The sequence below is a fragment of the Pterocles gutturalis genome, unplaced genomic scaffold (assembly GCF_000699245.1).
Source record: "Pterocles gutturalis isolate BGI_N339 unplaced genomic scaffold, ASM69924v1 scaffold23643, whole genome shotgun sequence".
Classification (NCBI taxonomy): domain Eukaryota; kingdom Metazoa; phylum Chordata; class Aves; order Pterocliformes; family Pteroclidae; genus Pterocles; species Pterocles gutturalis.
The window spans coordinates 555-13,705 of NW_010126252.1; the positions used below are offsets into that span (position 1 = coordinate 555).

Consider the following 13,151-nt stretch of genomic DNA (forward strand, 5'->3'; position numbering starts at 1 on the left):
AAACATAATGCACAGTTCTTGTCGACCTATGCCCAAAAGTAGGTGACATCAAATTAGAACAAGCACAAAGAAGGGTTATATGAGTGTGATCAAAAGACAGAAATACCATTCTAAAAGGGCACCGACAGAGCTTAGATTGTTTCATTTGGTGGCAGAGCGCTAAGACAAGAAGTCTCTATTATTCTCAGGGGACAACAATTTCAGAAAAAAATGCTAGTATGCTTACTGACAAAACTAAGACATAACCTATTCCCAACTTAAAGAAAAGTCTCAGCTGTGAACAAAAGAACTCATAAAAAGAAACCAAGGCATGAAACCATGGACAGAGCAGTGACAATAAAAGGTCTCATAAAATGACATATTAGAGTCTCCTTCAGGACTGTAAACTGAATACAATTCACAAGTCAAAAGTCTTTATGCCAATGTCAAAATATGGTGTTTTTAAAAAGCAAGAACTGTTTGTCAAAGGAAGGAGTATTAAATAAAACCCGTAACTGTAACTATCCCTGAAATCCCATGAACTATTAAACACAGAGATGGTAATACAGGGAGGGCATAGTTCAGAACGATGTAAGGAGATTAATAAACATTGTTGAGATACAGTGGAATAACTTTGCCTGTATCACCCAGCAATTTTTTTCTGAAGGAAAAACACAACTAAAACTGGGTAACAGCTCACAAATGCCCTGTAGGCTGCAGGCAATGAGGAAATCTTGCTTTCAAATTCTGAACAACCAAGTGTCTTCTTTATGCAAGAAGATTAAATTTCTTTGGTCTTTAGATACCTCTTGATATAACCCCTCTACCTTTGGGGGGGAAAAGACCATCCTCCAGTACATCTGTGGCTTACAACTCATTTGTGAGTATCTTTCAGTATGAGAACTAAACAAACCAACATAGAACCACAGAATGGTTAGAAGACATGACAGAAGACAGACATTTGCTTGGAGGTTTTTCTTCCTTGTATGTTAAAACATATAGATATAACATAAAACCCAGGAAGACAACGTCTTCAAGTGCCTCACCTGAGTAGTTGCTAATCCATTACTGATGTTGAATCCATTGATAGTTATCTGAATTTGCCCACGATTAATCATCTCAATCACAGCTTCTGCAATTGTGTTCATAGGAATGACTGGCATACTGAGGGCAGCATTGCCATCTGCATTGTCACAACTGTCAGGACACTTCATCTACGATAAATCACATACACATCAGAGAAAGTACTAGCTTCAGTCCCTAAGACTGACCACACAAAGAAGCAGCTCTCACCTTAACAATCTTGACATCAGGGAGGCTGTCAAGGAAAGCCTTCAAGTCAATGCCGTTCAAAACAATTCTGTTATCATAAATGTGACCGTTGGACTTGAAATCAATGACTGCTTTTTTCTGTTAAAAAAAAAGTGATAAAGAAGTTACAAGATCCATTATCAAGTTCTATAATAAGTGCCGTTTTATAAAGACAGCTATGGACAACACCTACTTTTCTTGCCCTATCTTCCTACATACCTTCAGATGGGGGAACATGTTGGCGTGGTCTCCAATAAAGAAAGTATTTGGCATATAAGCTAATTTCTCTGAATACTGCTCAGCCACCTCAACTGGGGAAGTTTCTTTATCTGTGATGATATAATCCATGAACAGTGCTCCGCTGGTTCCAGGATACCCTAGCCACATTGCCTAAAAAAAAAAAGCAAGCAAGGCTCCAGTCCCAGGTGCATTGCAAAAATAAAGGAAGTTAAAAATCAATGCATTTTAAGCTAAATTTTCAACCTACAGATTCAAGTTCCTTCTTGTGCTTTATTAACTAAAGGGCAATCACTAACCCAAAACTTTCACTAACAAGACAGTGTACAGTGAAAGGATGTTCTAAAATTGACTGCTCAAGCAAAACGCTGAAGTATCCAACTATGTGCAGCTACAGCCAGAACACATCAGTGATTACAACTTCTCTTAGCTGAGACAACTTCTGTAGCCTAGACTGACTCTGATTCAGGCTTCTCCCATTCTCCCTCCATAGGCATTTTAGAAAACCCTGAGTTAAAAAAGTAACTCTGACACTGCTTCTGACTTATAACTGGAATTTCACTAAGCCTAAAGAGATTAAAACACAACTTATTTCCACAACTCCTTCAAATACCCTTTCTTTGTTCTCACTAATTCAAGAAAGCCAGTGGTGTACAGGAACCTCATAGAATTAAGGAGTTATTTTTCAGGACATAGTCAACTGCCCATAAAGCACATTAAAAAAACCCCGACTTCAAACTACTCTGCTTCAACAGAATAATCCGAGTTGCCTCACATACACTAAGGCCTAAAAAGTCTCTCTCACTGATCAACATGAGCCTTCAACATTTCTTCCACTGTGCCAGAAAAAAAAATAATAATAATAAAAAAATCTGTTCCTACTCAACAAGCAGGGTTTTTTTGAGATACAGAGCCCTCTAACTTAGTTACCTGAATAGGTGCTGGTCTCAGGGCAAATAATTCATTTCGGGCTCCTTTGGTGTAACCATTCATATTAATGAGAATGTGTATCCCATCCTGATGGATGCGGTCTGCTGCTTTTCCATTACATGGTATCTAAAGAATAAATAAATACATAAATAAATGTTACTTTTGTTTTCAGTCTTTCAGTATTAAATGTGGTTAGCCATCAGTGTACCAATAGATAAATGTCAACTGTATAATGTAATTAAGATTTAAATCTCTTTACTCCTGGTTTTACACAGGTGTAAGTCCTCAACTCAATCAAACACACCTCTGCTGAAGCCAAGAAAAACATAAGTTTGCTATATACAGTAGAAACAGTTGCTGACAGGAATTCTAATTTTGGTACTTGAAGACTGCCTCTGCACATTCAAATGACAGGAACAATACCTAGTGTTGCAAATCTCAGCAAGTCACGCAGAAAAATACCACAAATGGACCACAGAAGAAACTTCAAGCAACACTGAAACTGCTTCAGTTCTTGGCCTAATCAAAGAAGAGCGGAACTTCACACAAGGTATTAACAATGACTTTCAAGAAGAACAGCAAAGCCTTGGAAATTACAATGTGTCTCTTCCTGCCTAATACTGAAAGGTAAAACATTTTGAATAGTTTTAAATTCCTCCAATAATTAATTACATGATTAGTCATTACCTACAAGCAGATAAAAAAAAATATTTGATAGATATCTCTAGCTCAGGAGCGGTAAAACAAAAACCAAAGGCTAGAAACTGATGCTATACAAACCAGAACACCCCCTTGCCCACCCTTTCCTGCAAGGCTAATTAATGATCAAAGCTCATGTAGGGCAAGTGGTAGATTCTCAAACTAAGGTAATACTACATCACATTTTACAGCAGGGTAAAAGCATGCACATAGGCAGTTATATCCCTGAGCAGACAACAATCCGAGTTCCCATCTTACTTTAACTTTCAGTAAGTTACACTACTAATGCAATAGATCACAGCAAACTGTTTCTACCTGTTTGACCCTCCTGTACAAATCTCTAAGAGTTGCACTGTAACCTTAAAATACAAGTTTGATTCCTCAAGAATTTCAAATAAGAAAACTCGGTGTATCACTGGGCAAAGGAAAGAATTTTTCCTAGACAGCTGTTAAGTGCAACAACAAATATGAAACTGCTGCCCTGTTTTGCTATGACCCAGGGCTTTCACCATCCACAGTTGCAAAAGCAGGGGGGACAGACAGCTTTCCACAACCAGAACTGAAGTTCGTTATTCCAAAAGAACGTTTTCAAAGACCAACTTTGCAAAATCCATCTCAAAAAACAATTCCGCTGACATCAATTCATCACTTTTACTTATGAGAGCAGGTTCTGAACAACATGATGAATTTAAAAACTACATGCAGGTTTTACCTATCACCTAACCTGAGACTGTCCAGGTGCTAATTATCCCATGTTGCTTTAGGGTTTTACCAGTTATTCTGGGATAATGTAATGACTCCTTGACTTCTGTGTATACTGAAATCCCCATCAGTTTCCACAGGAACTGAAAAAAAAACCAAACCAACCACCCCTAAATGATACCAAACCAGCCTTTTGACAGAAGGGCAAAATACCCCCATTAATTATTAAGCCTCTGGAGTAAAGCAAGCTTATGTTTGAAGTTGTGCGTTGTGGGTTTGTGCAGTGGGTTTGGTAGCAGGGGAGGGGCTAGTGATGGCTCCACTGAGTAAAAGTTCCCTGGGCTCCAGGTTTGCTCTGGCAGTGAGGGAGGGGCTACAGTGATGGCCCCTGTGAGAAATCACTGCAAGTTTCCCCAGCTCCAAGCCAGACCCACCCCTGGCCGAGGCTGAGCCCACCAGTCTCTGCGAGGAAGGTACTGAAGAGGGGGCACAGTGCACTGAGCGGCGGTGCAGTCCCAGGCAGGGCCCGGCCCGGCAGTGTCTGCAGCTGCTGCCTGCCCACCTGCCCAGACTCTGCTGCACCACCATGGCCCACCCCTCCCCAGCCTCTGCTGCACCACCATGGCCCAGCCGACCCAGCACACACCCCACCCGAGAGCCAGGAGTTTCTCAGAAGCCAGGGAAAGAACCTTCAGCAGAGAGAGGAGTGGGATGTGAGAGAAACAACTACACAGACACAAAGGTCAGTGAAGAGAAAGGAGAGGGACGAGGTGCTGGAGCAGAGATCTCTCACAAGTCTACGGAGGACCCCATGTGGGGAGAGGTGGCTGCACCCACCCACACAGTCTTTGATAATTCATGGACATTTCATGGTGGAGCAGACACTACACTGTAGCCCGCGGAGGACCCCATGTTGGAGGAGGTGGCTATGCCTGAAAGAGGCCATGACTCCGTGGGAGGGACCCACGCTGGAGAACTGCGGCCCGTGGGAAGGACTCACATTGGAGCAGTTTGTGAAGGATTGTCCTGTGAGAAGGACCCCACGCTGGAGAAGGGAAGACTGTGAGGAGCCCTCCCCTGAGGAGAAAGGAGCGGCAGGGACAACATGTGATGGACTGACCGCAACCCCCATTCCCTGCCCCCTGCACTGCCTGAAGGGGGAAAAGGTAGAGAAATTGTGGAAAAAAGCCTTTGTGCCAGTGGAAGAAGGGAGGGGTGAGAGAGAGGTGCCTTTTTAAGATGTAGTTCTCATTATCTTGCTCTGTTTGACTGTCAACAAATTAAACTGTTTTTTCTTTTTCCCCCCAAGTCTTTTTTTTGTGCCCATGACCATAAGTGGTGAGTGAACCCTCCCTGTCCTCAGTCCACAAGGTTTTTACCTTTTGTTCTCCCAATTCTCCTCCCCATCCCACCAGAGGGGAGGAGGGAGCGAGAGGCTATACATGGTGCTGCTGGGTAGCCTCAAAACCACAACACTGTGGCATCATAACACTTGGATAGGACTATTACCTTAAGATCTAATGGAACAGTTATTCAATATTGCTAATATTACTTTTCACACAGAGGTCACGTAATAACCACTGCATCCCAGGTAAGGCACAACACCAATATATATACAAAGTTCTGAATTCCCAAGACTTAACATCAGCCTAATTCAAGAAGTGATTGCGACTAAAAATCCGAAACTACAGGCTGATGTCTGCCTTCATTTAGGTTTGCTAGAAGGTCGATGCATCAAAAAAACCTCACCTGAGACAAGTCAATGAAATGATTTGCTTCAGCCATCACTTTTACACGGAAGTTTGTACCATCATCAGGACTCAGGGCATAACAGAATACCTAGAATATGAGGCACCAAAAATTGAGTACCTGCAACAACTTGCCAATAAAATAACTTTACTGTAAAGCACATGGTATTGCAAGTTTAAATTACATTAGCAAAATTGCACCTATATACTATATTTATTCTGAGGAATTTACCAGTAGTTGCGAAAGAAAGTCCAAGAAAAAGGGACATTGGGCATGACACACTCCCACCAGGCCCCAGCTCTACCTAGTTCTGGTGCTAGAGTATGGCACTGCATCTTGCACAGACATACAGACAATATTCTCATCAGTGCAAGGTAAAGTAATTTTAACAAATAGATTTGCATACGCATTAAATTCTCTAATAACACCTTTTACAAGACACCTTTGAATTTGTAATTAGTGAGAATCAGAATTATGAGTCAGGTTGAGAACAGACAGTAAGCTTTGGGAAAACTTTTTTAACAGATTCTTTAAACAGTAACTAGTTCTCTCCAATTAAGAAACTGCAAACTTACCTGAGAAACTCAAGGTTGAGTTATGTAAACAGGCATCTTTAGCTAACCTATCACATATAGATATAGAACAAATAGAACCAATATGCAGAGAATTTATTATCTTGCAGGACAAAAGAATGGTTTCAGTAAAATAACAGATAACTTCTATTTAGTATTTAAATTAAGCTCTGTAGAGCTTTATAAATCCAGAAATAAAAAGACTGCCCTTTGTCTTGAGCTGATTCAAGGTTAAATGGTATTTTCTCCCCAAATCCCCGTGTACCCAGACCACCAATTTAATTGTTTCATGAAAAAGCTTGCTTCATAGTCACACCTCTGATAACAATTCAAGCACACAGCTTTGCCACAAGGACTTCAGACCACATAAACTTCATGACCAGGAAAAGAAAGCATGAAGGTAGGGGGAAAAAGCCCAAAACTAAACCAAACCAACAAACCAAAAAAAAAAAAGATGAATAAACACTTTTGCAAGGAAAGACTTGCAACCCTTTACAAAGATAAGCAAATTCTCACTTATTGGAAAACAGAAGCTCAAAACCAAGGCAATTTAAACAGTCATGGGGCAAACAACATAACTGGGAATTAGTTCTATTTACAGCCTCAATCCCTTCACATGACCCCCAAAAAAATATAGATGCAACTGTCTCTAGCATTGCTCAACTGTATACGCTCTTTCTGGAGTAACTGTAGTGTATTATTTCCTTTTGAAAAAAGCAGTAGCCAGAACAAGCTGAAATTCATGTTTGTGATTCAGGTATCCCAGAGAAAAATACATGTAAAAAAAAAAACAGCAGCAGAGTGTGAACAAAAACCAGATGCATATCTGTAAATCAGAAGTAAGCAGGTAGTAGTAGCTTGATTCTGAAACACATCTGCTCAAAGAACAGAAGCTAAAGCTTAAAAAAAAGTTTTCAGTGGGCCACAAACCTTACCTACATTAATTGTAAGGACAGGTATCTAATTCGCCTACCTTCTAAATAATACTTAATATTGGTAAAGGAGGATGACTGAGGCTGGAGAACTCTTCAACCCATGAAAAAAAGCCCCCCTCAGAAAAGGGGGGGGGTGGGAAAATGTGCCCTTCCCTAGTTTACCTGCCTGCACCAAGAAAAAAGGTGACACAGCTGTATTTAAAGCTTTAACCATGGCATTTATATTTTTACCTCAAATTTGTCTGGGTTATGCATGCCTGGGATTGACTGCATGAGGTGTGAGGTTGGATGGTTTCCAAAATCAGAGCTCACATAGCCAATACGAAGTCGACCTTCACTGGCCTTCAGATCTTTGGGATGCTCATACGGTGGCTTGTGAAGAACATTAATCTGTCAAGGAAATATACACACCTGTTTATAAACTCAGGAATGAAAACCAAATGCTAAACAGACGGCCAAAAAACCCCCAATAATTTGTAGAATTAGCCTTAACCCACATTCAAGAAAGTGGTCTGTGGGCATCTGTTGTTTCAAATCTGCATTATATGTATTGCATTGGAGCCAACTGTAACATCCACAAACTGTGTTATGTCATGTACCTACATTCAGCCAAATAAAGACAGACACTACTGCAAGTTAACATTTCTGCTTTCCTAACAGCTTATTTTTTAAGTATACCACCTCTGATTATTAAATATACTAATACCACCTCTCATTATTAAATATACTAATACCACACCACTACAACCAGGAAGTTCTCAAACTACAAGCCACTCGTGACCAGAACAGTATTTCTGTGAAGCACCACAGCATGCTTTCCGTCCTCATGCTCAACATCTTCCCCAGACATCAGCTTGTCGCCACTATCATCGACAGGATTACCAGGCTATTGACAAGCCAGTTTGAAAGCTAAGTGTTATCTTCCGATGTCTGGGATCTTTACATTAGCTAACCAGATCCTTACACTGTCTGACAGCATATTTTCAATTATAATTGGCACCCTGCTCAAGTAGTCCATCTCAACATTCACAAGCGCCAACAGCTATGACTCACTGGTTGAAGATAAAAAGCTGCATCAAATTTTAGTTGAAGAATTTGCCATCAACTGCAACTGCACTCTTCACAGCTTGAGGTGCTGTGCAGTCTCATGGAAATGGCACACAGTTAAGTAATTACAACAAGAGAAGATAATGTTTTTGGAAGAATCTATTCTGTACACAAAGTACTCCAAAACAGAACCACAATGAATACTCAAGTATTTCCTATGATGATGCATCACCCCTGTAACAGTGCTGCCATCACCACTAAAACAAGTGCATTTGGAAATCCCAGAGCCACAATTATTTGGAAATCCCAAAAAATATTTACAAGAATTATTTGGAAATCCCAAAGCTCACACTTTCCACCAAGTATTCACTAGAGGCAAGGTCAGGTTCCAAGCGCTACAGATGCTGGAAAGGACTACTAGATTTTGAGAAATATTATCACAGAACTGCCCGGATCTGTTTTACTGGCAAGAAAGAATAATTTACTCACTCTGCTTTTCCAAAACACCCCTCACATTTACTTTTCAAAACTAGATGAGTAACACTATGTCCTACCTCCCTTCAGGTCACTGACTCAGAAACCTTAGGAAGGCTAATACTATGCGAGTATTGTATTTGCAGTAGGAATAGGCAAAACCACAAAGTACTTCAACCACAATTGGCCTGTATAAAACCTCCTACCTTGTCCAAACATAGATTTCCATGTCTCTCAGCAATAGCCTTCCTAAAACTGTGAGAAAGGGGATACAGCATGCTGTGATGTGGATGGACAGAAGGTAGTCTGTTTTTCTCCAGCTGATCAGCTACAATGCTAACCAGCTTCTTCATTCTTTCATCATAGTCTGTCCAGTCACAGACAATCTAGAAAAATGAAAAATTAAAATAATATTAGAACAGCTTCCTTTGATCTATATATCTATATTTCACAAGATCAGACTAACGCTTCTTCCAAAAATGGAAGCTAAATCTTCAGTAATTACTGTTGATAACTGTATAATCCACACTGAGCTGTTGGAGCAGGTCCAGAGGAGGGCCACAAAGATGATCAGAGGGCTGGAACAGCTCCCCTATGAGGACAGGCTGAGAGAGTTGGGGTTGTTCAGCCGGGAGAAGAGAAGGCTCCAGGGCGACCTTATAGTGGCCTTCCAGTACCTGAAAGGGGCTACAGGAGAGATGGGGAGGGACCTTTTACAAGTGCATGCAGTGACAGGACTAGGGGTAACGGATTTAAACTGAAGAGGGCAGATTTAGACTAGATATTAGGAAGAAATTCTTTACTGTGAGGGTGGTGAGGCAGTGGCCCAAGTTGCCCAGAGAAGTTGTGGATGCCCCATCCCTGGAGGGGTTCAAGGCCAGGCTGGATGAGGCTTTGAGCAACCTGGGCTAGTGGGAGGTGTCCCTGCCCATGGCAGGGGGGTTGGAACTAGATGATCTCTAAGGTCCCCTCCAACCCAAACCATTCTATGATCCTACCTTCTGATTTAAGACTTAAGTCTAGTCTTTACATTTAAATTAGTGATTGGTTGAGGTGATCAAGCTTAGAATTTGCTCCAGAGGAATCTTAAGAATTACAATCAAAACTTCATCTTCCTCACCTGCAAACAGTGGGCCAAGTTGCAGTAGGCATCTGGGAAATCAGGTTTCAGTTTCAGAGCAGTGCGGTAAGAGGCAATGGCTTCCGGTATATTCCCTGAATCCTGCAAAGACACAGAAATGAGCCCACAGATAAAAATATACTCAGGGTAGAGTACTCACAGTGCCCCACCACACCCTAAGAGTGAATCATTCACATGTGCTACCTTGTGAATAGAGGCCAGGTTACTGTGGGCATCAGCAAAAGCTGGGTTTATCTGAATGGCACGGGTGTAGCACTGTAGAGCTCCTTGAACATCCTGCATCTCCTTCAAAGTATTTCCCATATTAGAATACGCATCTGCAAATGTGGGGCTGATTCTGGGAAATAAACATAATGTATGTCACAAACAATAAAAGCTCCTCCTCCAATGAGAAGCCATACCCAAACCACACTTTTTGGTTTGCAAAGCAACTATCTGAATTAAAATATGCTACTGTAAGTCACTTTCTGTACCAATCTGTGGAACTTTTCTGTTACAAAAGGCTTGGACCATTACAGAGAGTATCCGTTTACCTAATAGCCTCTTTGTAATGCATCAGAGCTTCCTGTAGCTTTCCTTGCTGTTGCAGAACACTTGCTAAATTTGAATGCGCAGCAGCAAACTCTGGAAACACCTGTAAGAAAAAGTGGAATCTGTCTGTAGACCATTTAAAAAAAGTGCTTGTGGATTTCTTACTCATCTTTTTGTATGACTTACATCTCTTCCTCCACTTATATTCGATGAGGGAAAACAACCTATGTTTTACTACATGTTCCCAACTTCAATCCCCCACCTGTCCCTCACCACATTCAACTGTACCTCAAGAGCCTTCCTATAAAGACGGACAGCTTCCTCAATATTCCCCTGTTCCCGTTTGATGTTTGCTAGATTGTTGAGAGAATCTGCATGAGTGGGACAAAGTCGAAGAGCTGTGTTGTAGCATTCTTCTGCTTCTACCACCTTCAAGAAAAGGGTTAATGTTAACACGGTAATATTTGTTGTAACAGAACTGTTTATGAGAAGTCATTATATAATCACTTTTAACAGGTTCAAGCTGGAGATTTCCCAAATTATTTTTCCTTATGACTAACTAAATGAGGGTAAGATCGCATCTTAATAAAGTTGGTGACACCTGGTGTCTAAAATAAACACTCACTGTACTTTTAAAAAAGGAAAAAAAGCATTCCTTACACTTCCTTTCTCCTTCAAGGCGTTGGCCAAGTTACAATAGGCGTCAGGGAAGTGGGGTTGTAGTTCAATAGCCCTCCTGTAGGTGTCTATTGCTAGGTCTATTAGTCCTTGCTCATAATACACACAGGCAAGGTTGCCATGCACAACTGCGTGATTTGGACTCAAACTCAAGGCTCGTAGGTAAGCTGCTACAGCTCTGTAACAAGAAAAAGAAGGTAAAGAATAATGCATGGAGCAGCAACAGTATTTACCTTGGTCATAAGAACAACTTATATAAGAAAAACCAAACTTCAAGGGATATGTATTGTGAACATGCACTGAAAACACTGAAGAGTACTGCCTGAATTAAAAGCCTAATCAAGGAATTAATTATTATTAATAATGTTATTTTAAAGCTATGCTAAATTCTGTAATGACTAGCAAATTAGAAGAAATACTTCTTAAAACAGGAATGTTTTCCTCCCACTTGATACTTGTAGAGCAATCAATGTAAGTCTTCTGGGAAAAAAAGTAAAGCTTTAGTCTACTTACTTTTAAACACTCTTCATTACTAGGGTAAGCACGAGACATTTGCTCAGTTTTTTTCTAGTTTATTATTCAATTGTAACAATATAAATAATATTTGACATTGTTACAAGTTTCTATTCCCTCTGCTAACCTAACACATGTATCATGCTCTATTTATACTTCAAACTTCACTTTGTTCAAAAACGAGATCTTTAATTATATGCTCCTACAGCACTACATAAATGACTGATGTATTCAAGTACCATTTCTAGAAAAACCACAACAGTATACATAAAAAGTAAATTCTCAAACAGGTGATGTAAACTCTAAAATGATTAGGAAATATGCACCTGTTTGGTCCATTAATTCATGGTTAAAATGGAAATCACTGCAATGCAACTGGTTAGAATAACTCATCTGTTCCCTGCATGCTTTTATTACATTTGGTGCTACAAACCACAGCTACCAGAAATTATACTCCAATTAACAGATGCAATATAACTGCATATAAACTACAGACCCTCATCTTCTTTCAGAAACAAAAGTAAGATTCATGTATCAGATTAGAGGTCTCAAAACAAGCTAGTTCAAAAAGACATCAACAGTACTGCAACCCCATGCAATAACATAATGCCAACACATAAGAAATACAAAATGTTCAATCAGATGCTTAGCTGAATTTCAGCATTTCGGCTCGTCTTAAATAGAAGGAAAATTTTATCAGAGACACACTTGCATATCATGTCTTGAACCACATAATGGAAACAGAACTCAAGTGTTCATGCCTTCCTCAGACATCTTGTCTTCACCCATCCCCAGCTTTGATTTCACATCTATTTTCATCAGCACCTTCAGAAACACTAATTTTTAACATTTTATTAGGTACAGGAAAATAACATAAAGGAACACATACCACAGGAATTTTTTTTTTTTACTCTAGCAACCTGCTCTGTATGCATTACATGCATACATGGCTTATTCACTTGCTTGACTTACAGCAGAAGTCTTTGGTACACTGTCCGAAGAGTTCCATCAGGAACCTCATTTGTGTTTTGATGTATCTGACAGGCCACTGACAGCAACAGCACTTATCTGCTTACCTGTCAAATATCCTTGCCTCCTTCAGGACATTTCCCAGATTGATGTAAGCATCCAAAAAATTTGGGTCAAGTGTTACAGCCTGAAAATATTTTTAAAGTAACAGTTTTGAGCATTAATGTAAAAGCATTCTCTATGAAACCTAGTTGGGTTTTTCGGTCTTTTGCCTTTTTTTTTTAATTTGACAAACCCAATCTGTAAGCATCTAAGACTATCAATAACCTAGTAAGGAAGAAAAACTTAAGTAATACAAAGCAATCACAGAGCAAAGTTATTTATTTGTAGAAACAACAGCATACACTACCTTCAAATTTATTAATTTGCTTACTTAGTTGGTTGCAACTACTGCAGAATAAAGTATTAAACACTTATTTCATGTTAGGCTGATCATACTTAATATTCCTGCCTACCTATGCTATGCTGACTTTAATTTGTTTTTAGGGGAGAAAACCCTAAAAAACCTTATCTATATCCTTTATCTACTGCATAATAAGACAGCATTTTAAAACTTTGGCAGCCCAGGAAAAGAAGGACAGTTTCACAAGAGCGAGAAAAGAGTAAATGCATCATTGTGTAGGG

At 40.0% G+C, this 13,151-nt stretch overlaps 1 protein-coding gene across 1 annotated transcript in view; it reads right to left on the bottom strand.

Moving 5' to 3' along the window:
* Positions 1-1,025: 1,025 nt before the first annotated feature.
* The window catches only part of OGT (O-linked N-acetylglucosamine (GlcNAc) transferase), a gene marked incomplete at its 3' end in the record, with an annotated part of 18,783 nt that continues 6,657 nt past the window's right edge, over positions 1,026-13,151 (bottom strand). The window contains exons 5-17 of the mRNA XM_010078923.1: positions 12,575-12,654; positions 10,968-11,163; positions 10,596-10,736; positions 10,310-10,410; positions 9,960-10,113; positions 9,756-9,857; positions 8,842-9,021; positions 7,346-7,504; positions 5,608-5,697; positions 2,458-2,583; positions 1,510-1,680; positions 1,273-1,389; positions 1,026-1,193 (exon numbers count right to left, since the gene is read on the bottom strand). Coding sequence (XP_010077225.1) covers positions 1,026-1,193; positions 1,273-1,389; positions 1,510-1,680; positions 2,458-2,583; positions 5,608-5,697; positions 7,346-7,504; positions 8,842-9,021; positions 9,756-9,857; positions 9,960-10,113; positions 10,310-10,410; positions 10,596-10,736; positions 10,968-11,163; positions 12,575-12,654 — 1,785 coding nt within the window. The remainder of the gene's footprint in view (positions 1,194-1,272; positions 1,390-1,509; positions 1,681-2,457; positions 2,584-5,607; positions 5,698-7,345; positions 7,505-8,841; positions 9,022-9,755; positions 9,858-9,959; positions 10,114-10,309; positions 10,411-10,595; positions 10,737-10,967; positions 11,164-12,574; positions 12,655-13,151) is intronic.